At 37.7% G+C, this 25,803-nt stretch overlaps 1 protein-coding gene across 1 annotated transcript in view; it reads right to left on the bottom strand.

Annotated features, from left to right (window-relative positions):
* Positions 1-671: 671 nt before the first annotated feature.
* LOC110456857 (ADAM 17-like protease) overlaps positions 672-25,803 on the bottom strand; it is a 34,865-nt gene continuing 9,733 nt past the window's right edge. Inside the window, exons 6-23 of the mRNA XM_021507876.1 lie at positions 24,092-24,183; positions 23,847-23,965; positions 20,155-20,235; positions 19,684-19,773; positions 18,807-18,942; positions 15,911-16,021; positions 15,431-15,436; positions 13,528-13,646; positions 13,250-13,319; positions 11,865-12,000; positions 8,387-8,497; positions 6,999-7,061; positions 6,510-6,583; positions 6,045-6,157; positions 4,143-4,221; positions 3,427-3,515; positions 2,267-2,320; positions 672-1,200 (exon numbers count right to left, since the gene is read on the bottom strand). Of these exons, the coding sequence (XP_021363551.1) occupies positions 964-1,200; positions 2,267-2,320; positions 3,427-3,515; positions 4,143-4,221; positions 6,045-6,157; positions 6,510-6,583; positions 6,999-7,061; positions 8,387-8,497; positions 11,865-12,000; positions 13,250-13,319; positions 13,528-13,646; positions 15,431-15,436; positions 15,911-16,021; positions 18,807-18,942; positions 19,684-19,773; positions 20,155-20,235; positions 23,847-23,965; positions 24,092-24,183 (1,780 nt within the window). The 3' untranslated portion in view covers positions 672-963. The remainder of the gene's footprint in view (positions 1,201-2,266; positions 2,321-3,426; positions 3,516-4,142; positions 4,222-6,044; positions 6,158-6,509; positions 6,584-6,998; positions 7,062-8,386; positions 8,498-11,864; positions 12,001-13,249; positions 13,320-13,527; positions 13,647-15,430; positions 15,437-15,910; positions 16,022-18,806; positions 18,943-19,683; positions 19,774-20,154; positions 20,236-23,846; positions 23,966-24,091; positions 24,184-25,803) is intronic.

Here is a 25,803-nt window from a genome sequence, read left to right as displayed (position 1 = left end):
AAAACAAACAATAATACACTGTGATAATGTAGAAACGGTAATGAACAATACAAGATTCAAAATTCAATATCACATTCAAAATATTTCTTCATAAAACAAATTAGATGTATCATGTTTACATTACATAACCCTGTAGTATAAAACAAATTAGATGTATCATGTTTACATTACATAACCCTGTATTAATAATTTGAAAATATCACAAAAATGTATAGTGTCTTTGAAATGTAGATTAACGATAGATAAACAAAACTTCAAACAGATAAAATTTAAATAATTTGAATAATATGATTTTGCAATATAGCGCACTTTCCTGACCAACTACCTAAAGGGAAAGCTTTCCTAAAATTCTACATAAATATGTAGCAAAAATTATACCATAATGGCATCTTCTAAATACCACTGTCCTACTGATAACACAAACTGTTGGTGGGGTAACTTTCCTTTCTGGTTTGAAGCCATTTAGATGATTTTGTGGTACAAACTTTCGTGGATATACTGACAGTAGACATGTGCATATTGTATTTACTTTTAGGGATTCTACCACGAATGTTTGTACACAGCGTAGATTTCATGTTATACAGTATATCATTCCTAAAAGTAGTATCAACTCTGTCACTGCCTGGCAAACAGATAGCACATGATCTCTGTTTTGTAAGTGCGGATAGCACATGATCTCTGTTTTGTAAGTGCGGTGATTGCGATGTAACACTTTTTATACAATTATTCAGTTACACAAATACCACAAAACTTCACTGTATTTAGGTATGAAGAAACCATAATTACTTAAAAAGAGGTGTTTAAACAGGAAAGATTTGTTTCAGATCGTCGCTATAATATCACACAAAAGTCTTCCTCAGTATCATTCTTTTTGATTCACTGCTGTGCCTCTCTCTGTTTCTGATTCACTGCTGTGCCTCTCTCTGTTTCTGATTCACTGCTGTGCCTCTCTCTGTTTCTGATTCACTGCTGTGCCTCTCTCTTTCTCGCACGCCGTTTGTTCTCCTTCAGTGGCAGTGGCGCTATTTGATTTCTCCTCCGCGACGAGTTACTAACCTCACTCGGTGCACGAGCACTCAATGTCCGTATACCACCAATCGGCGGTACCGGTATCATGTTTCGCATGTTTCGATGAGCTCTCGATGTAGGTTTTTTCACGATGACTGGTTCACCGTCCAAATCATAAATGAGTTTTCGGTCCTGGAAACAAAAATGAAATCTTTTTGTGATAAATTTCCACATATGATACACAAGATGTCACAAATCTTGGCAGTTCGTACAGAATATGTGAAAACCTCAACAGCTTGTACAGAACTTGTGACAAATCTCCACCACCAGGAAAGAATATATGGTACTGAAAATGTTAAGATATTACACAGCAGCGTGAAATTGACAGTGATGAAATGATTTCTTTAATTTACATTTCGGCATGTTCTAATACATGTACCTTAATTATTTCACAGATTTGCATATGAATTCTAGGGTGTCCCAAGTACAGGGCCCGTATTCATGAAACCGTTCTCATGCTCTCAAACCAGATATCCTGTAACTCACTTAAATCATGTAAAATAATCAAAAAATCAAACGTAAACACTGAAAACAGTATTCGGCTTAAAGTCTCTTCATTTTTCCCAAATTATCAACAAAATAAAGATTTTATTACTAATTTATAACTGAAACAAGAAATTAGGCTTGAGGACAAAATGCATGAAAACAATTTCATGAATACGGGCCCTGGTTTTTAGAGAAAATGTAATTTCAGTGTGTATACATTAAGAACAATATTTGAGTCGTTTTCACATCATATAATTGGAGACGTCGGGAAAAATGACATACGTTAGTGTTTCTCAATATATGCAAAAAGACAATTCACTACTTTCAAAATCAATAATAATGCAAATATTAACAAGATTCCTCCAAGCCTGAAAATACATAAGATTTTTAGGGCTGAATGGCAAGTCACTTGGAGAGTTAGGCTTGAAAAGCCTTACTTGAATAATGGATTCCTCTTGCAACTGTTCAAACTGACAAACATTCTGCAGTAAAACTTAACTTCTAAAACAACTTGTATATTTTTGTCTATCATAAATTTACTAGGTTTTAATTTTTTATATGAACCTTAGATAATGATAGTGTTTCCATGATTCAACTCCTGGCTTCATAAGGATCAACCAGTATTGAACATCGGGCTGAACACAGGATGTTAGGTCAATACACTTCATTCATTACTGAGGGATGGACTATTGAAAAAGTCTACACAACTTACAAGACGAACTGATAAGTCTTCTCGGTTTTCTCTCTTCTTTCTTCTCCTGTTATCCTGAAAATACACACAACAGAACAACAGTAATTTTCTTTCCTGTATATCTGTTGAAATAACTGTAGAACCAAGTCAAATACAGACCACTCAATTATCCCACATAATTTAATTAAACCCAGTTGAGTCAACTCCTCTAGATCTCCTTACTAAAAACTCTGAGGGGTTAAATAACCCTTCTAACTCAAATCCTGATGAGTCAAATGCAAAATTACCCATCGTCAATAAGATCTTCTGTTCATCAGTTTAATCTTATATAGCTTGACAAAGGGACCAGTCGGTTTTGAAACATTTGCGACACACATTACTATGTGTATTGCACATTATTATAAGTAAACCTTTGATATTATATAATATATTATAAAATTACCCATATTAGCTAAAACTCAGGGGTGAAATAACCCTTTAGAATTGTCAGTGATAAATTGGAGCAGGCTTAAATAGGCTTTGCCTGTTTTTGGAAGGGTACCTGCTCTATATATTGCACAAGTTAGCCAAATCATTATTTTTGGGTGATTTACTGTTGCCTTAGTTACATTACATGCACTATTTTTCTTTGTATACTTGATTATTTCTACTTGGATTTCTCAACAAAAACCAATTTTATTAAAAACACCACAGGACCTAATCTCCATCTATGAAGAGTATTAGTTTTGATTCTAGGATTGCTGGATATGAAGAATATTTCTGAAATTTTAAGCCAGTTACCGCCAATGTCAGACCTCCAGGGTAGGACAGGGTTTTATTTTTTAAACTCTTAAATGGCAATCCCATATTCCCACTCCAGATCTCACTCCTTAGGCCTCTGTGGGTAAGAACTAATGCACAGTTTCTGTTTCTCTTTGGCCATGAACGTTTCCTGCAATATTTTTTTTCAATTGGTGCAGTATTTTTTCATAAATTTAGAAGTAAGAAGTGTTTTTTAGGGATAGACAACAGATAAGGTAAAAAACAAAAGGCAGTAATTACATGTATAGGTCACTTGGGACTTTGGTAATCTAAAAATAAAATTTCAGCTGATATCCTTCAATACTATCCTAGAGGTCAAATCAAATTCAATATCAACAGGTTTGCTTGTAGCTGAATTTTACACAGAAGACACAACTCACCCGACACCAGCACAGACAGCTGAGTGGTACCCATACAAGGAGGGAGAAAACCTGCACAAACGCCACCATGTTTGTCCTGAACGCCTCCACTGTAAACATACAGGGGTTAAAGGTCAAGGTCAATACATTTTGATTCAATAGAGAAATAAAGGTCAAGGTCAACACTTTTTGATTCATTAGAGAAAAAAAGGTCAAACACATGAGGGAGATCCAAAGTCAATATATTTAAACATTTATGTAACTGTATGTTAGTGAAATCAAGATCTAAAAGGAAATATCAGAATTCAAGGTAAATCAAAATTAAAATCAAGGTTGATGTTTACATATGAGTCATTGGTATTTATAAGCACACATCAGAGGTCAATGTCAATATAATAAGGAAGGTCAAGGTTAATAGATAAGTATATACATCTCGAAGTAAAAGGCAAGTATGAACCATAATAAAGTCAAAATTAATATACAAAATGCTCAAGGCCAATTATCATTATGTCCATCAGAGAAGTTAGTATCAATTTATATAGGTGATAATGGTCGCAACAAAACTGACGTAACCTACATAATCTACATCATAACTTACATACGCTACATAACCCACATCATCTCATGTGTAATATATACTGACTACCAAAACATTACCTGTAAGTTATCATAACTGCTTTTTTTTCGCAATATTGATCAAAATTGAAAATTTCAATGTACTGGGTGTAGACACTCACCAAGGTAGTCAATGCTGATCTTGTCAATGAGATCAAAGAAGCGGTCTGCCAGCCCTGCCTCCGTCTTGATACAGGTGCCCTGATCAAAACAATAAACATGGGTTAAAATGTTATTGTAAATTTTGAATCTTAAAGCATTAAAAAAAACGATTGCTCTTAACTCATTCACCCCTGAAATTTCATAATGAACTATTCCAACCTTAGAATTGGAGGAGTTCAAATGTGTTTGCAGGGGTGAATGAGTTAATTTGGTGTCAACAGCTGATGGGACTACCCAAAGAACACAGCACCATATAAAGCCATATTCCATATTCTTCTGACGATGAAGATACAGAAAAAAAGGCTTAAGTTATATCTGTTTGTAATTAAGGTGATAACTTACAGCACCATCACCATATAGATACAGGGGAGATAACTCATAGAACTGTCACAGTAACCATTGGTAGAGGGTAGATATCTTACAGTACCATCACCATATAGATACAGGGGAGATAAGTCATAGAACTGTCACAGTAACCATTAGTAGAGGGTAGATATCTTACAGTACCATCGCCATATATATACAGGGGAGATAACTCATAGAAATGTCACAGTAACCATTGGTAGAGGGTAGATATCTTACAGTACCATCACCATATAGATACAGGGGAGATAAGTCATAGAACTGTCACAGTAACCATTGGTAGAGGGTAGATATCTTACAGTACCATCACCATATAGATACAGGGGAGATAAGTCATAGAACTGTCACAGTAACCATTGGTAGAGGGTAGATATCTTACAGTACCATCACCATATAGATACAGGGGAGATAAGTCATAGAACTGTCACAGTAACCATTGGTAGAGGGTAGATATCTTACAGTACCATCACCATATAGATACAGGGGAGATAAGTCATAGAACTGTCACAGTAACCATTGGTAGAGGGTAGATATCTTACAGTACCATCACCATATAGATACAGGGGAGATAAGTCATAGAACTGTCACAGTAACCATTGGTAGAGGGTAGATATCTTACAGTACCATCACCATATAGATACAGGGGAGATAAGTCATAGAACTGTCACAGTAACCATTGGTAGAGGGTAGATATCTTACAGTACCATCACCATATAGATACAGGGGAGATAAGTCATAGAACTGTCACAGTAACCATTGGTAGAGGGTAGATATCTTACAGTACCATCACCATATAGATACAGGGGAGATAAGTCATAGAACTGTCACAGTAACCATTGGTAGAGGGTAGATATCTTACAGTACCATCACCATATAGATACAGGGGAGATAAGTCATAGAACTGTCACAGTAACCATTGGTAGAGGGTAGATATCTTACAGTACCATCACCATATAGATACAGGGGAGATAAGTCATAGAACTGTCACAGTAACCATTGGTAGAGGGTAGATATCTTACAGTACCATCACCATATAGATACAGGGGAGATAAGTCATAGAACTGTCACAGTAACCATTGGTAGAGGGTAGATATCTTACAGTACCATCACCATATAGATACAGGGGAGATAAGTCATAGAACTGTCACAGTAACCATTGGTAGAGGGTAGATATCTTACAGTACCATCACCATATAGATACAGGGGAGATAAGTCATAGAACTGTCACAGTAACCATTGGTAGAGGGTAGATATCTTACAGTACCATCACCATATAGATACAGGGGAGATAAGTCATAGAACTGTCACAGTAACCATTGGTAGAGGGTAGATATCTTACAGTACCATCACCATATAGATACAGGGGAGATAAGTCATAGAACTGTCACAGTAACCATTGGTAGAGGGTAGATATCTTACAGTACCATCACCATATAGATACAGGGGAGATAAGTCATAGAACTGTCACAGTAACCATCTGTAAAGGGTAGATAACTTACTGCACTGTCACAATAGCCATAGGTACAGGGCCGATCCTGAGCTAGGAACAACGTTGAGTTCGCTACAGAACACACTCCACTTGTTCTACAGCATCGGCGACAGGAATTCGAAACTGGAAAAAATGTATAAAAATGTAAAGCTGCACGTCTGTTGTGTTTAAATATATGACCTTGTGTTTTAATATATGACCTTGTGTATATATGATGAGCTTTTTGTATGACCTTGTAATTATATATTTGTATACCTGGTATATGACGTGAGAAGAATTTTCCTGAAGAATTCTCTCCCTCCCTCTTACCTCACTGTCTATGCTGTGCCATTTTCTACTGTCTTCAACTAAGATAGGAAATTTATTCACTTTCTGTAGATTTGGAAAACATGTGATTCCTTAATTCTTGTCAGCCATCAAAACAGCAGCATTTAAGATCAAGATTATTATAACCACATAAACACAAACACCTTACCATCATTGCAGACACAGGAGATCATCCCACGGTATTCACAGTACGCCAGGCACACCCCATTTCTACAGGACCCCCTACAAACAAGGACAGCGCTGATTTTAGTCTCCAGTGAAAAAAATATTCATATTTTTTTAAATTGTTGATTAGAGGTGTCATTTAGATTTCTACATCAGCAATATGTGTAATCTAAAACATGTACACTCAAATATCTCACAAACATTTTAATTCAGAGCAGGCTTAATTCATTCACTACTGAAGACACATTTGAACCCTTCTAATTCAAAGGTTGAAATAGTTCATTATGAAATTTCAGGAGTGAATGATTTAATTAGCCTCATAAATCAATCCATCTTTTGGGAATTCAAATTCCTAAGAATATGTTGTTGAAAGAAAATCTGCCAAAAGAAGTTTTGGATAAATTTGACCACTAACAGTAAATAGATAAGTTTCTTGGAAAACCTGAGCTGTATTTTTTTGGAGTATACTTACTGGTCCACGCAGTCCGTGCCGTCAGCCAGTGGAGCGGGAGTAGGACAGGTAAAACTGGTACCAGTGTAAACGTTAAGGATGATAACAATTCCCGTGGCTATAATGACTAGAACTACACGATGAAGTGGGTGGAAACTCCGTGACTAAATCTTCAATAAAATACAGGCTCTTTACACTCTAGTATTCTTTTTGTCTACGTTTAAGTCCTCATAACTCCAGAAAGTGAATTCATTGTATAGATAAGATCACTTAACACGATACAAGAATTTTAATTTATCTCTGTTTATGTTTAAATTCAAACATAAGCTCTGTAAAGCTATTATTACGACAAACTTTCTACAAACATGTACAGTAAAGTTGATATTCAAGTTTGCATGAATCACTCAAACTGGAAATACTGCTTAAGGACATATGCAGAAACATCCTTTTTTTTATTTATGGGAACTAAGAAATGGTTTAAATCCATGTACCAACCAGTCCCAGTTGGCTGTGAGGTTTAAAACATTTCACAGCCCCTGTTACTATGAGCTTCAATTTGTGGTTTGTTAGTGTTTTACGTCCTATTAACAGCTATGGCCATTTAAGGACGTGCCAGGTTTGGTTTGTTTGTGTTTTACGTCCTATTAACAGCTATGGCCATTTAAGGACGTGCCAGGTTTGGTTTGTTTGTGTTTTATGTCCTATTAACAGCTATGGCCATTTAAGGACGTGCCAGGTTTGGTTTGTTTGTGTTTTATGTCCTATTAACAGCTATGGTCATTTAAGGACGTGCCAGGTTTTGATGGTGGAGGAAAGCCAGAGTACCCGGAGAAAAACCTTCGACCAGTACCTGGCGACTGCCCAACATAGGCTTCGAACCAGCGACCCAGTGGTGGAGTGCTAGTGGTAGCAGAATGTCAGATGCCTTAACCACTCAGTTACCACGACCCCTTACTGGTTGTGATACATAACCTTTTTACTGTAAATAAACTACTAATTTTAACAATGATATATATCATATGTGAGGTTCAAATGGTCTGACAACTCGTGACTGGCTAAAATGTATCCCTGGATACTCTGGTGATGGGGATACAAATAGGACGTGACCCCAGCAGTGTAGTAAGGACTAGACGACTTTTCACCATAAGGTAGAGTGCGTGACAGCCCTATATTTGGTTGTGAGGTCTAGATTGTTCCCAATGGTTTGTACACTAGTAAAATGTTAAGAACAGATTTGACTCTTAATGACTTCTTAAAAGTGTCTAACTTTGTAGAGATACTATTTATTGCATAGAACCTCACGACAGAATGATAATGTGTATATATTACTCCATGTGACCTAAAGCGATTATTAGGGGGAGCATAAATGCTATCCATTTTATCATTTATGATTTGAGTAGGAAGGATATTCACAAAATGTTTCCTTGAGACAGGTGCCAGCTCCCGCGCCCGCGCACACCAGGTTGTTGGCGGTAGCAGCCATCTGACAGGAAGTGGTACAGCAGGGGTAGTTAGTCGGACTGAAATAACAAAATCGTCCGGCTTAGTTAGTCGGACTGAAATAACAAAATCTCTCAGCTTAGTTAGTCGGACTGAAATAACAAATCGTCCGGCTTAGTTAGTCGGACTGAAATAACAAAATCGTCCGGCTTAGTTAGTCGGACTGAAATAACAAAATCGTCCGGCTTAGTTAGTCGGACTGAAATAACAAAATCGTCCGGCTTAGTTAGTCGGACTGAAATAACAAAATCGTCCGGCTTAGTTAGTCGGACTGAAATAACAAAATCGTCCGGCTTAGTTAGTCGGACTGAAATAACAAAATCGTCCGGCTTAGTTAGTCGGACTGAAATAACAAAATCGTCCGGCTTAGTTAGTCGGACTGAAATAACAAAATCGTCCGGCTTAGTTAGTCGGACTGAAATAACAAAATCGTCCGGCTTAGTTAGTCGGACTGAAATAACAAAATCGTCCGGCTTAGTTAGTCGGACTGAAATAACAAAATCTCTCAGCTTAGTAAGTCGGACTGAAATAACAAAATCGTTCAGCTTAGTTAGTCGGACTGAAATAACAAAATCGTTCAGCTTAGTTAGTCGGACTGAAATAACAAAATCGTTCGGCTTAGTAAGTCGGACTGAAATAACAAAAACGTACGGCTTAGTTAGTCGGACTGAAATAACAAAATCTCTCAGCTTAGTTAGTTGGACTGAAATAACAAAATCTCTCAGCTTAGTTAGTCGGACTAAAATAACAAAATCTCTCAGCTTAGTTAGTCAGACTGAAATAACAAAATCGTCCGGCTTAGTTAGTCGGACTGAAATAACAAAATCGTTCGGCTTAGTTAGTCGGACTGAAATAACAAAATAGTTTGGCTTAGTTAGTCGGACTGAAATAACTAATCTCTCAGCTTAGTTAGTCGGACTGAAATAACAAAATCGTTCGGCTTAGTTAGTCGGACTGAAATAACAAAATCTCTCAGCTTAGTTAGTCGGACTGAAATAATTAAATCGTCGGACTGATATAACAAAATCTCTCAGCTTAGTTAGTCATACTGAAATAACAAAATCTCTCAGCTTAGTTAGTCGGACTGAAATAATAAAATCGTCGGACTGATATAACAAAATCTCTCAGCTTAGTTAGTCAGACTGAAATAACAAAATCATCCGGCTTAGTTAATCGGACTGAAATAACAAAATCTCTCAGCTTAGTTAGTCGGACTGAAATAACAAAATTGTTCGGCTTAGTTAGTCAGACTGAAATAACAAAATCGTCCGACTTAGTTAGTCGGACTGAAATAACAAAATCTTTCAGCTTAGTTAGTCGGACTGAGATAACAAAATCGTTCGGCTTAGTTAGTCGGCCTGAAATAACAAAATCGTTCAGCTTAATTAGTCGGACTGAAAAAACAAAATCGTTGAGCTTAGTTAGTCGGTCTTAATTAACAAAATCGTTCAGCTTAGTTGGTCGGACTGAAATAACAAAATCTCCCGGCTTAGTTAGTCGGACTGAAAAAACAAAATCTCTCAGCTTAGTTAGTCGGACTGAAAAAACAAAATCGTTCAGCTTAGTTAGTCGGACTGAAATAACAAAATCGTTCGGCTTAGTTAGTCGGACTGAAATAACAAAATAGTTCGGCTTAGTTAGTCGGACTGAAATAACTAATCTCTCAGCTTAGTTAGTCGGACTGAAATAACAAAATCTCTCAGCTTAGTTAGTCGGACTGAAAAAACAAAATCTCTCAGCTTAGTTAGTCGGACTGAAATAACAAAATCGTTCAGCTTAGTTAGTCGGACTGAAATAACAAAATTGTTCGGCTTAGTTAGTTGGACTGAAATAACAAAATCGTTCGGCTTAGTTAGTCGGACTGAAATAACAAAATCTCTCAGCTTAGTTAGTCGGACTGAAATAACAAAATCGTTCGGCTTAGTTAGTCGGACTGAAATAACAAATCTCTCAGCTTAGTTAGTCGGACTGAAATAACAAAATCTCTCAGCTTAGTTAGTCAGACTGAAATAACAAAATCGTCCGGCTTATTTAGTCGGACTGAAATAACAAAATCTTTCAGCTTAGTTAGTCAGACTGAAATAACAAAATCTCTCAGCTTAGTAAGTCGTACTGAAATGACAAAATCTCCCAGCTTAGTAAGTCAGACTAAAATAACAAAATCTCTCAGCTTAGTAAGTCGTGCTGAAATAACAAAATCCTTCAGCTAAGTTAGTCAGACTAAAATAACAAAATCGTCCAGCTTAGTAAGTCGGACTGAAATAACAAAATCTTTCAGCTTAGTAAGTCGGACTGAAAAAACAAAATCTCTCAGCTTAGTTAGTCAGACTGAAATAACAAAATCTCTCAGCTTAGTAAATCAGACTGAAATAACAAAATCTTTCAGCTTAGTTAGTCAGACTGAAATAACAAAATCGTTCAGCTAAGTTAGTCAGACTAAAATAACAAAATCTCTCAGCTGAGTAAGTCGTACTGATATAACAAAATCTCTCAGCTAAGTAAGTCAGACTGAAATAACAAAATCTCTCAGCTAAGTAAGTCAGACTGAAATAACATAATCGTTCAGATAAGGTAGGCGGACTGAAAAAACAAAATCTCTCCGCTAAGTTAGTCGGACTGAAATAACAAAATCGTTCAGCTAAGTTAGTCAGACTAAAATAACAAAATCTCTCAGCTTAGTAAGTCGTACTGAAATAACAAAATCTCTCAGCTAAGTAAGTCAGACTGAAATAACAAAATCGTTCAGATAAGTTAGTCGGACTGAAAAAACAAAATCTCTCCGCTAAGTTAGTCGGACTGAAATAACAAAATCGTTCAGATAAGTTAGTCGGACTGAAATAACAAAATCGTTCAGATAAGTTAGTTGTTCTGAAATAACAAAATCTCTCAGCTTAGTTAGTCGGACTGAAATAACAAAATATCTCAGCTTGGATAGTCAGACTGAAATAACAAAATCTCTCAGCTTAGTTAGTCAGACTGAAATAACAGAATCTCTCAGCATAGTTAGTTGGACTGAAATGACAAAATCTCCCAGCTTAGTAAGTCAAACTGAAATAACAAAATCTCTCAGCTTAGTAAGTCGGACTGAAATAACAAAATCTCTCAGCTTAGTAAGTCAGACTAAAATAACAAAATCTCTCAGCTAAGTAAGTCAGACTAAAATAACAAAATCTCTTAGCTTAGTAAGTCAGACTGAAATAACAAAATCTCTCAGCTTAGTTAGTCATTGCCTCATTGCACATTGCTCAGACATACCATGGTTTGGGAGTACAGACTTACGTGCAGACAGACCTTGGTTTGAGAGTACAGTCTTATGTGCAGACAGACCCTGGTTTGAGAGTACAGACTTACGTGCAGACAGACCTTGGTTTGAGAATACAGACTTACGTGCAGACAGATCCTGTTGACAGAGTACATTCATTGCTGCAGCAGGAGTCGAGCCCTAGCTTTCCCAGCAGCCCACCATCACATTCCTCGTTAACATCTATCCGACCATTACCACAAAGATTGGAAGTTGTAGCCTCTACAAGGGAGATAACTGGACTGCTACACTGATAACATTTTATGATATACGTATATAAGAATTCATAGAAAGACAAATAAATGAAAAGTCAAAAGAAAGTAGTCCCCCACTGGTTGACAATCAACATTTACTATTTAGGTACCTGTATTTAGTATACTGGACAAGGTTTTCGGTACTCCCTTCCATCTTGTCTAGTATACTAGACAAGATTTCAGGGACTCCCTTCCCTGTTGTCTAGTATATACTGGACAAGGTTTTGGGTACTCCCTTCCCTGTTGTCTAGTATGCTGGACAAGATTTTGGGTACCCCATTCCCTGTTGTCTAGTATACTGGACAAGATTTTGGGTACTCCCTTCCCTGTTGTCTAGTATACTGGACAAGATTATGGGATGTTGTCGTAGTATATTAGACTATGTTGCAAATGATTGGCCATTTTGAGTAAAGAAATACTGAATACTGATTGAAAAGAAACACCAAAATGTATAAAAAAATCCAGTTGAAGAAACACGGAAATTATAAGAGCCTTTTTTTCAGAATATTTGTCTGATATAAAAACAGCTGTTGGGAGTTACTTGACAATTTAACACAGTCAGAAAGAGTTACAATCAGAAGACAATGTAATTGACTGGCCAATAAAATATCAGACAAATAAAAGGTATATGTACATACCAACTATAGTAACTCCAGGTGAAAAAATAAAGAGAGTATGGACCAAACAACATGTTCTAATGCCAAAGGTCAAAAGATAGGTCATAGTGACCTACTTTTGGGACCTCCCACTACCACCCAGGCTGTACCTGCATACAGATAATTCTTGGTGGAAGGATGAACGGAGTACAGAAGGCAGTATACAGAAGGAAGAATATCACGGTGGGAAATCGAAACGCATATATGGGGCACTAAGTTACCCTCCCTGCCTATATGCAGTGTAGCACCACCTATCTGTGGGATAGTGAAGTGGCGAGATTGAATGACGAAAAACAATGGCTTCTATTCAAGTTGTAACAGACGATGAAATATTCAAGTAAGTAATTAGATTATAATTTTTCATTGTGCACAGGTATACTAGCTTACTTATATTGTCAGATGGAATGCAAACCTCTATTCCTCTCTAGTAGTACCAGTGGGTGACTAGCTAGTGATCAGTAAGGATGACAAACAGAATCTCAGCCAATCAGACTGCTTGCATGTGTCAGCCAGGAGCTTCATTCGATTGACACATATTTCATCTATAAGAGAATATATTACCTTGGAAACAGCTGCCAGCCTTGGCAGCCAGAACACGGGAGATGTACGTCCTGCTACAAGTGGAGAAATCCTGCAAAGTTTAAAAAAAAAAGCAATTACATTTGGTACAGTATTCACTTATTGACAAAACAATTATCATAAAAACTCCTGTAATTTGCACACCTACCGGTATGTTATTTGCACAAGTACTTTTTTGGGCAATTCAAGTAGCCCTGCCCTGGCTATTTATATTGTTCTGCATAAGCTGAAAAAATCCTGCACACTTTACCAGTACATACGTCATTGTTGGGGTCCTCTCCAGTGACGGCGTACGAGTACATGAGATATTTTCCATCGCCTATAAGTGAGGAAGGCGTACAGTCCCCAGACTGGTCGTGTTGACTGCCCCAGTTATGACCTAAAACAACAGGGAGAGCAACATTAACCTGATTGATGCTGTGATGACATGGTACAGCTACCTGACTGTGCTTAATTGTAACCTGTGTAAAATTCAGCCCGTTCAATCTATATATGTATCATCTAAACAATAAATCCAAAAGCTGTCTATAAAATCTTCTGTCTGAGTAAAACCTCAGGCCCCCATGATGTTTGATATAGACAGCCTGAGTAAAACCTCAGGCCCCATAATGCTTGATATAGACAGCCTGAGTAAAACCTCAGGCCCCATGATGTTTGATATAGACAGTCTGAGTAAAACTTCAGGCCCCCATGATGTTTGATATAGACAGTCTGAGTAAAACCTCAGGCCCCCATGATGTTTGATATAGACAGCCTGAGTAAAACCTCGGGCCCCCATGATGTTTGATATAGACAGTCTGAGTAAGTCTGAGTAAAACCTCAGGCCCCCATGATGTTTGATATAGACAGTCTGAGTAAAACCTCAGGCCTCCATGATGTTTGATATAGACAGCCTGAGTAAACCCTCAGGCCCCCATGATGTTTGATCTAGACAGCTAGGGTAAAACATCGGGCCCCCGTGATGTTTGATATAGACAGTCTGAGTAAAACCTCAGGCCACCATGATGTTTGATATAGACAGCCTGAGTAAAACCTCCGGCCCCCATGATGTTTGATATAGTCAGCCTGAGTAAAACCTCAGGCCCCATAATGCTTGATATAGACAGCCTGAGTAAAACCTCAGACCCCATGATGTTTGATATAGACAGACTGAGTAAAACATCGTGGGGGTTTGATATAGACAGTCTGAATAAACCCTCAGGCCCCCATGATGTTTGATATAGCCAGTCTGAGTAAAACATCATGGGGGCTTGATATATGACTGTCTGAGTAAAACCTCAGGCGCCCATGATGTTTGATATAGACAGTCTGAGTAAGGCTGAGTAAAACCTCAGGCCCCCATGGTGTTTGATATAGACAGCTAGGGTAAAACGTCGGGCCCCCATGATGTTTGATATCGACAGCTAGGGTAAAACATCGGGCCCCCGTGATGTTTGATATAGACAGTCTGAGTAAACCATCATGGGGGTTTGATATAGACAGTCGGAATAACACCTCAGGCCCCCATGATGTTTGATGTATACAGCCTGAGTAAAACCTCAGGCCCCCTAATGCTTGATATAGACAGCCTGAGTAAAACATCATGAGGGTTTGATATAGACAGTCTGAATAAAACCTCAGGCTCCCATGATGTTTGATATAGACAGTCGGAGTAAGTCTGAGTAAAACCTCAGGCCCCCATGATGTTTGATATAGACAGCTAGGGTAAAACATCGGGCCCCCATGATGTTTGATATAGACAGCCTGAGTTACAAATTGCCTGTTTTTGTATACATTATAAATCATGTTCTACAATAATTATTTTTTTTATTTTCAAGAAATGTTGAATTAGTTATGTGGATAACTTCACAGGTACCCTGCAATTTAGGACAATTTTCTAAAAACTTAACAAGACCAACCAAACAAAATATATGGTGTTCCCTATTACATGTCTCAAAAAATTAGCACTGGCAGGTAAGTAATATTTTATCTTATATAAGGTTTATTCAGGAAAGTGATCTGGACTCCTTGAAAATTGTTCAAAAATGTTTAAGGCAGGCATAAAATATTAGGGTAGGTTAGGTTTACCGGAACCAATCAGTATATATACTCTATTTGCCTAACATGAGAGATAATGACAACAGTGTAAACATTTGAAACACTATAAAATTAAAAAACACTTACCAAGTTCTGTTGTTCCCAAAAAAGTTCACCAGCATATGAAAAGAAAAAAAATGCATGATTGGTTGGTTCAAGGGCATAACGTCCTAAATGTATTAACAGCTAAGGTCATTTAAGGACATGCCTCCATGTGGGTTGCGTATGTGTATGTATACCAAAGGCAGGGTATGTTCATGTATATAAGAATATTTCAACGTAACAGACAAAAATCTCCTATACATGTATATGTAAAGATAACATGCAGCCACAGATAAACATAGAAGTGTACATTCTGATGGATATTTAAAAAAAAATTTTTTTTACAAATTTTCAGAAATTATTTCTAATCAATAAATGTTACTTTACAATATACAAAATATTACCATTAAATCAATAAAACATTCCTCTATGATAATTAAATCATCCTATTCTAAATAAACATTGTTGGCCAAGTGTTAAACAGGAAGTAAGACTGCGGTATTTAGCCGCCCTAGTCGTACTGACCGTGAGCTGTGACAAGCTCGGACATCCTGGACAGGATGGTGTTGCCGCTGGCATCACTGGTGGTCGTGACGGCCGTGTTGTACGTGTAAGTGGTGCCACCATTAGTTGAGGCTAGAAACCAAATGTTTAATTAGGATAGAAACTTGTCACAAAACAAACTTTTATTTCATACCACTGTCATTATAAATGTAACCTTTAAATCAAGCTATACACTTGTCACAAGGCTGTAGAGGTTTCCCAACCTAAAACATTTCTGGACTTAAACAAGGCAGTATCATTGTTACTTACAAAACTGACAGGTCAACAAGGGCCTGTCATGTGCCTCAGGCCATAACCCTATAATGTTTTTCATAAAAAGAAACCTTGAACTTGATCTTAAACAGTATTGAGATAAGGGCTACACACCATCGGGTATACTTTTATTAACAGTGCCCTTGAAAATCCCTATTGCACATCTACATAGCACACTGTATCACCCTGTCACATTTCAAAAAGAGGAGACTTTGAATTAAGATATAAGTACTTTAAAATCCCCCCCCCCCCCTCTCCATGTCTTATTTATAGTAAGTGACCTTAAACTTGACCTTAGAAACATTGAAAACCCCTACTACATATCTACATACCACAGTGTATCACCATGTCAAATTTCAAAAAGATTTCACTTTCGGATTCGGAGAAAAGGACTGTTCCCCCACAGTGTATTTTTATTTACAGTGACCTTGACCTTTGAAATGTTTTAAACCCCTACTGCACATCTACATATCACAGGGTATCACAATGTAAAATTTCAGATAGATTAGTCTTTTAAATTCAGATATTAATCTCTGGAAACAAAAGTGTGCATGGACGGACAGACAGATGGACACTGTGTTACTGGGACGGTTTCTGACCTAACAACTTGTTTGATAAGATCTACCAGGATTGCAGAGGTCTCAGATATAAATGCTGGTCTGGCTGTTGAATATTTCTTTCCTGTTACATATAACTGGTGCCTATCTTAATCTACCTACAGGAAGTGACACAGAGTGTCATTAGTCCAAGTTTCCTCTGGCCCTGACACCAGACTTGGACATTTTGACGAATATCAATCCGTCAATATAGAATTGGCTATTTTTTCTTTTCTTGTTATAACCTTAACTCATTCACCCATGAAGACACATTTGAACCCTTCCAATTCAAAGGTTGGAACAGTCCACTATAACAATTTCAGGGGTCAATGAGTTAAATGCTTGGTTGGCAAATGAATGTTGAACACTTCCAAAAATGTAACATGAACATTGGCACACCATTAACGATTATCTTGTCTAGAATATCTCAGACTTCAGCCAGCAGTAAGTCTACAGAGTACCAACAGACGTGAATGTGTCTACACCAGGTAAGCCCTATACTACATCTAAACAAGTAATATCTCAGACTTCAGCCAGCAGTAAGTCTACAGAGTACCAACAGATGTGAATGTGTCTACACCAGGTAAGCCCTATACTACATCTAAACATGTAATATCTCAGACTTCAGCCAGCAGTAAGCCTACAGAGTACCAACAGGCGTGAATGTGTCTACACCAGGTAAGCCCTATACTACATCTAAACATGTAATATCTCAGACTTCAGCCAGCAGTAAGCCTACAGAGTACCAACAGACGTGAATGTGTCTACACCAGGTAAGCCCTATACTACATCTAAACATGTAATATCTCAGACTTCAGCCAGCAGTAAGCCTACAGAGTACCAACAGACGTGAATGTGTCTACACCAGGTAAGCCCTATACTACATCTAAACATGTAATATCTCAGACTTCAGCCAGCAGTAAGCCTACAGAGTACCAACAGACGTGAATGTGTCTACACCAGGTAAGCCCTATACTACATCTAAACATGTAATATCTCAGACTTCAGCCAGCAGTAAGCCTACAGAGTACCAACAGACGTGAATGTGTCTACACCAGGTAAGCCCTATACTACATCTAAACATGTAATATCTCAGACTTCAGCCAGCAGTAAGCCTACAGAGTACCAACAGACGTGAATGTGTCTACACCAGGTAAGCCCTATACTACATCTAAACATGTAATATCTCAGACTTCAGCCAGCAGTAAGCCTACAGAGTACCAACAGACGTGAATGTGTCTACACCAGGTAAGCCCTATACTACATCTAAACATGTAATATCTCAGACTTCAGCCAGCAGTAAGCCTACAGAGTACCAACAGACGTGAATGTGTCTACACCAGGTAAGCCCTATACTACATCTAAACATGTAATATCTCAGACTTCAGCCAGCAGTAAGCCTACAGAGTACCAACAGACGTGAATGTGTCTACACCAGGTAAGCCCTATACTACATCTAAACATGTAATATCTCAGACTTCAGCCAGCAGTAAGCCTACAGAGTACCAACAGATGTGAATGTGTCTACACCAGGTAAGCCCTATACTACATCGAAACATGTAATATCTCAAGACTTCAGCCAGCAGTAAGCCTACAGAGTACCAACAGACGTGAATGTGTCTACACCAGGTAAGCCCTATACTACATCGAAACATGTAATATCTCAGACTTCAGCCAGCAGTAAGTCTACAGAGTACCAACAGACGTGAATGTGTCTACCCCAGGTAAGCCCTAAACTACATCTAAACATGTAATATCTCAGACTTCAGCCAGCAATAAGCCTACAGAGTACCAACAGATGTGAATGTGTCTACACCAGGTAAGCCCTATACTACATCGAAACATGTAATATCTCAGACTTCAGCCAGCAGTAAGTCTACAGAGTACTAACAGACATGAATGTGTCTACACCAGGTAAGCCCTATACTACATCTAAACATGTAGAATTTTTCACAGGAGTTACACCTAATAATAGTCCAAGCAAATGTAAGATCAAAGTGCCTACTTACATAGAGAACAGATTCCCCCGGCAGCAGCCAATGAGGTGCCAGCGATGTAGCCCATCCCGTAAATGTTGTTCAAGCCCTGGTGTGTAAACAGATGTACCAGGCAGTAGTCGCGGAACGTCGTACTTTGGCTGAACGTCTGAAAATCAAAATCGTCGCAACTTAAAACATTGTATTAATATTTTGTAACCGTAGCAAGATTGCACTAAAACAAGAACCAGTTTGTCATTGTAATGTTTTTGAGAGATTTTTCAATCTTTCTTTTAAGTTATAGCAGAACCCAATTACTACACACACAAGAGTAGGTATACAAGTGGAAAAAATCTCAGCCTAAAAAATCTTTGGTAATACCTACACACTCTTGTCCCTTTTTTTGTTTTTCATGTTTGCTTTTTATTTATGTTTATTTTAGCAAATTTTCTAAACGATCAGAGAAAACACCACTGATTAAACATGATGTCTGAATATATCAAATTTGTTCTGTAAGTGTTCATTTTATAGCGGTAGTCCTATTTTAGCGGTTTTCATACTTTAATTACTGCGCTAAATTATGAATATGCAAATTGAAGTTCCTTTATTTTGTTCTCTATTGCACTTTTTTCGAGCACACCAATACATTAATCTATTAAAATTTGATAATGCGCTAAAATTGAGAGTGTTAAAATAAGTCTGTTTACAGTATTCGATCTGGACCTGGGGATTAAGCAGACTTTACTGTATTATTCCTGTATTTATTGTAAAGTCATAGTTGTTTCCCAAACAACAGTTCATGGATATTGGAGAACTTAAGATGCCTGTACACTATATTAGGTAACAAGTGATAAAAACCCTTTACCATTGTAGGGGATATACGACATAGTAGCGAGCACTGAACCCTTACCGAGAGGAGACCACTCATGTCTGCCCAACTAGGCGTGGCTACGTTGTAAGGGAAACCATCTGAAGGGCTGTATCCCTCGTGAAGTCGCAACTGTTACAACACAAAACACAATGTTGAGTCAGCAAATATAGATTTGTAATCAAAAAGGGGAATGTACAAGATCTTCTGCCAACACAAATATAAGACTTCTGTCTGGACACTAATGTCCGAAGTTATCACAAATGTCCAAAGTTATCCATTATTCATGGTATATATGCAGGAATCAATTATACTTTTGTATACAATTTTAAACGTCCATTTGATCGTAGAAATATAAATAAAATAAAACACTGAAGACTAAATCTCCCTAGCACTTTCGAGTATATATATTGAATACAATCTACAAAATGCCTTTCACTTCCATAAGGCTTGAATTATACAATCTACAAAAAGCTGTAAGTATATCAGAATAACATCAATGTGTGTGCCTACCTGTTCCAGCTCAAAGCCATATCCTGTGCCACCAAAGTTTGTCCTTTCATAAATAGCATTGGCACGATTTATCACCGCAACCTAAAAATTACAAAATGTAACAGTACATCTTAGAATATTTAAACTTAATAGATTTATTGATTTAACTCATTCACCCCTGAAATTTTATAACGAACTATTCCAACCTATGAATTGGAAGAGTTCAAATGTGTATTCAGGGGTGAATGAGTTAAACACTTTGCTTTGTGTCAGTGAATATCAATTTCTTTCTGAAAAGAAAGCTGACATTTTTTCAAAGGGAGTTATTTTTCAGCAAGATAAAGTAAAATCATGGAAAAAATGGAAATTAATCTAGCAATTAATCAGGTTATTATTTCAATAATTTCTCTCTTTCTTCAGGTTCCAATAAAACTAAACCTGTGACCTACTATATAATTGGCTGTAGTATATTTGTTAGAGCCCCCTATGTTGGTGTAGAGACCTATGACCTACTATACAATTGGCTGTAGTATATTTGTTAGAGCCCCCTATGTTGGTGTAGAGACCTATGACCTACTATATAATTGGCTGTAGTATATTTGTTAGAGCCCCCTATGTTGGTGTAGAGACCTGTGACCTACTATATAATTGGCTGTAGTATATTTGTTAGAGCCCCCTATGTTGGTGTAGAGACCTGTGACCTACTATATAATTGGCTGTAGTATATTTGTTAGAGCCCCCTATGTTGGTGTAGAGACCTGTGACCTACTATATAATTGGCTGTAGTATATTTGTTAGAGCCCCCTATGTTGGTGTAGAGACCTGTGACCTACTATATAATTGGCTGTAGTATATTTGTTAGAGCCCCCTATGTTGGTGTAGAGACCTGTGACCTACTATATAATTGGCTGTAGTATATTTGTTAGAGCCCCCTATGTTGGTGTAGAGACCTGTGACCTACTATATAATTGGCTGTAGTATATTTGTTAGAGCCCCCTATGTTGGTGTAGAGACCTGTGACCTACTATATAATTGGCTGTAGTATATTTGTTAGAGCCCCCTATGTTGGTGTAGAGACCTGTGACCTACTATATAATTGGCTGTAGTATATTTGTTAGAGCCCCCTATGTTGGTGTAGAGACCTGTGACCTACTATATAATTGGCTGTAGTATATTTGTTAGAGCCCCCTATGTTGGTGTAGAGACCTGTGACCTACTATATAATTGGCTGTAGTATATTTGTTAGAGCCCCCTATGTTGGTGTAGAGACCTGTGACCTACTATATAATTGGCTGTAGTATATTTGTTAGAGCCCCCTATGTTGGTGTAGAGACCTGTGACCTACTATATAATTGGCTGTAGTATATTTGTTAGAGCCCCCTATGTTGGTGTAGAGACCTGTGACCTACTATATAATTGGCTGTAGTATATTTGTTAGAGCCCCCTATGTTGGTGTAGAGACCTGTGACCTACTATATAATTGGCTGTAGTATATTTGTTAGAGCCCCCTATGTTGGTGTAGAGACCTGTGACCTACTATATAATTGGCTGTAGTATATTTGTTAGAGCCCCCTATGTTGGTGTAGAGACCTGTGACCTACTATATAATTGGCTGTAGTATATTTGTTAGAGCCCCCTATGTTGGTGTAGAGACCTGTGACCTACTATATAATTGGCTGTAGTATATTTGTTAGAGCCCCCTATGTTGGTGTAGAGACCTGTGACCTACTATATAATTGGCTGTAGTATATTTGTTAGAGCCCCCTATGTTGGTGTAGAGACCTGTGACCTACTATATAATTGGCTGTAGTATATTTGTTAGAGCCCCCTATGTTGGTGTAGAGACCTGTGACCTACTATATAATTGGCTGTAGTATATTTGTTAGAGCCCCCTATGTTGGTGTAGAGACCTGTGACCTACTATATAATTGGCTGTAGTATATTTGTTAGAGCCCCCTATGTTGGTGTAGAGACCTGTGACCTACTATATAATTGGCTGTAGTATATTTGTTAGAGCCCCCTATGTTGGTGTAGAGACCTGTGACCTACTATATAATTGGCTGTAGTATATTTGTTAGAGCCCCCTATGTTGGTGTAGAGACCTGTGACCTACTATATAATTGGCTGTAGTATATTTGTTAGAGCCCCCTATGTTGGTGTAGAGACCTGTGACCTACTATATAATTGGCTGTAGTATATTTGTTAGAGCCCCCTATGTTGGTGTAGAGACCTGTGACCTACTATATAATTGGCTGTAGTATATTTGTTAGAGCCCCCTATGTTGGTGTAGAGACCTGTGACCTACTATATAATTGGCTGTAGTATATTTGTTAGAGCCCCCTATGTTGGTGTAGAGACCTGTGACCTACTATATAATTGGCTGTAGTATATTTGTTAGAGCCCCCTATGTTGGTGTAGAGACCTGTGACCTACTATATAATTGGCTGTAGTATATTTGTTAGAGCCCCCTATGTTGGTGTAGAGACCTGTGACCTACTATATAATTGGCTGTAGTATATTTGTTAGAGCCCCCTATGTTGGTGTAGAGACCTGTGACCTACTATATAATTGGCTGTAGTATATTTGTTAGAGCCCCCTATGTTGGTGTAGAGACCTGTGACCTACTATATAATTGGCTGTAGTATATTTGTTAGAGCCCCCTATGTTGGTGTAGAGACCTGTGACCTACTATATAATTGGCTGTAGTATATTTGTTAGAGCCCCCTATGTTGGTGTAGAGACCTGTGACCTACTATATAATTGGCTGTAGTATATTTGTTAGAGCCCCCTATGTTGGTGTAGAGACCTGTGACCTACTATATAATTGGCTGTAGTATATTTGTTAGAGCCCCCTATGTTGGTGTAGAGACCTGTGACCTACTATATAATTGGCTGTAGTATATTTGTTAGAGCCCCCTATGTTGGTGTAGAGACCTGTGACCTACTATATAATTGGCTGTAGTATATTTGTTAGAGCCCCCTATGTTGGTGTAGAGACCTGTGACCTACTATATAATTGGCTGTAGTATATTTGTTAGAGCCCCCTATGTTGGTGTAGAGACCTGTGACCTACTATATAATTGGCTGTAGTATATTTGTTAGAGCCCCCTATGTTGGTGTAGAGACCTGTGACCTACTATATAATTGGCTGTAGTATATTTGTTAGAGCCCCCTATGTTGGTGTAGAGACCTGTGACCTACTATATAATTGGCTGTAGTATATTTGTTAGAGCCCCCTATGTTGGTGTAGAGACCTGTGACCTACTATATAATTGGCTGTAGTATATTTGTTAGAGCCCCCTATGTTGGTGTAGAGACCTGTGACCTACTATATAATTGGCTGTAGTATATTTGTTAGAGCCCCCTATGTTGGTGTAGAGACCTGTGACCTACTATATAATTGGCTGTAGTATATTTGTTAGAGCCCCCTATGTTGGTGTAGAGACCTGTGACCTACTATATAATTGGCTGTAGTATATTTGTTAGAGCCCCCTATGTTGGTGTAGAGACCTGTGACCTACTATATAATTGGCTGTAGTATATTTGTTAGAGCCCCCTATGTTGGTGTAGAGACCTGTGACCTACTATATAATTGGCTGTAGTATATTTGTTAGAACCCCCTATGTTGGTGTAGAGACCTGTGACCTACTATACAATTGGCTGTAGTATATTTGTTAGAACCCCCTATGTTGGTATAGACCCCTATGACCTACTATATAATTGGCTGTAGTATATTTGTTAGAGCCCCCTATGTTGGTGTAGAATCTGTAGTCTGCCACAGCCATCAGGCGACATCTTGTCTTGGCTGCGCGCTTGGATCGGTGGTGTTTATCTACGAACATAAAATTAGCGAGATTAAATGGGTAAGTAACACCAAATTGTTTTTGAATAAATAATCTTAACATATTCACACCAAAATAAATTGAACATGAAAGTACAATGAATTTTGTCCACATACTTAGTTCTTTGTCTTGCAGGCGATGAAGAAGATCTTGGTCTAGCTCATTATCTGGGGCACCATCAGCGTGTACAGCACCACAGAATGAAGCCCTAAAAATATTTAAAAAAAAAAAAAAAAAAAAAAAATTTAAAAGCTTTGACTATCAGTTGGAATTACACCTAATTGAATCTTGAAAAAAATAAAATGTACAGTGAGGAATTCATATTACCACACAACACAAAAATCCTTGGTATCAAAAATGAACAAAGGGCAATAACTCTGAATAAAATGAGGTACAAGACAAAACATAAGTCCCCTCATGTAGTACTGGTGAGGGACTAGAATAAGAAATTTTGTAAAACAGATCTACTTCAATCAAATAGTTTAGACTGTTGTGAACAATGTTTTCAATATTGACATATACTATACATGTAATATGCTTTTATTGTAAACTAAATACTCACAAGTCACAACTGCCTACAAAATGCCACCGCCAATGATCAATATTTTTTTTATTTTTTTAATGGTTTTATTTTTCCAAGTTTTTCATTACATATACATATACATAAACAGAGACCTGTGACCTACTATATAATTGGCTGTAGTATATTTGTTAAAACCCCCTATGTTGGTGTAGAGAGCTGTGACCTACTATACAATTGGCTGTATTATATTTGTTAGAACCCCCTATGTTGGTATAGACCCCTATGACCTAATATATAATTGGCTGTAGTATATTTGTTAAAACCCCCTATGTTGGTGTAGAGAGCTGTGACCTACTATACAATTGGCTGTATTATATTTGTTAGAACCCCCTATGTTGGTATAGCCCCCTATGACCTACTATATAATTGGCTGTAGTATATTTGTTAAAACCCCCTATGTTGGTGTAGAGAGCTGTGACCTACTATACAATTGGCTGTAGTATATTTGTTAGAACCCCCTATGTTGGTGTAGAGACCAGTGACCTACTATACAATTGGCTGTAGTATATTTGTTAGAACCCCCTATGTTGGTGTAGAGACCTGTGACCTACTATACAATTGGCTGTATTATATTTGTTAGAACCCCCTATGTTGGTATAGACCCCTATGACCTAATATATAATTGGCTGTAGTATATTTGTTAAAACCCCCTATGTTGGTGTAGAGAGCTGTGACCTACTATACAATTGGCTGTAGTATATTTGTTAGAACCCCCTATGTTGGTATAGACCCCTATGACCTACTATATAATTGGCTGTAGTATATTTTTAGAGCCCTCTATAGTGGTGTATATTTGTTAGAGCCCCCTATGTTGGTGTACAGACCTGTGACCTACTATATAATTGGCTGTAGTATATTTGTTAGAACCCCCTATGTTGGTATAGCCCCCTATGACCTACTATATAATTGGCTGTAGTATATTTGTTAGAGCCCCCTATGTTAGTGTAGAGACCTATGACCTACTATATAATTGGCTATAGTATATTTGTTGGAGCCCCCTATGTTGGTATAGACCCCTATGACCTAATATATAATTGGCTGTAGTATATTTGTTAGAACCCCCTATGTTGGTGTAGAGACCTGTGACCTACTATACAATTGGCTGTAGTATATTTGTTAGAACCCCCTATGTTGGTATAGACCCCTATGACCTACTATATAATTGGCTGTAGTATATTTGTTAGAGCCCCCTATGTTGGTGTAGAGACCTGTGACCTACTATATAATTGGCTGTAGTATATTTGT

The sequence above is a fragment of the Mizuhopecten yessoensis genome, unplaced genomic scaffold, assembly GCF_002113885.1.
Source record: "Mizuhopecten yessoensis strain PY_sf001 unplaced genomic scaffold, ASM211388v2 scaffold8931, whole genome shotgun sequence".
NCBI lineage: Eukaryota > Metazoa > Mollusca > Bivalvia > Pectinida > Pectinidae > Mizuhopecten > Mizuhopecten yessoensis.
The sequence above is the reverse complement of the archived record's forward strand: the minus strand, read 5'-3'. Positions and strand labels throughout refer to the sequence as shown.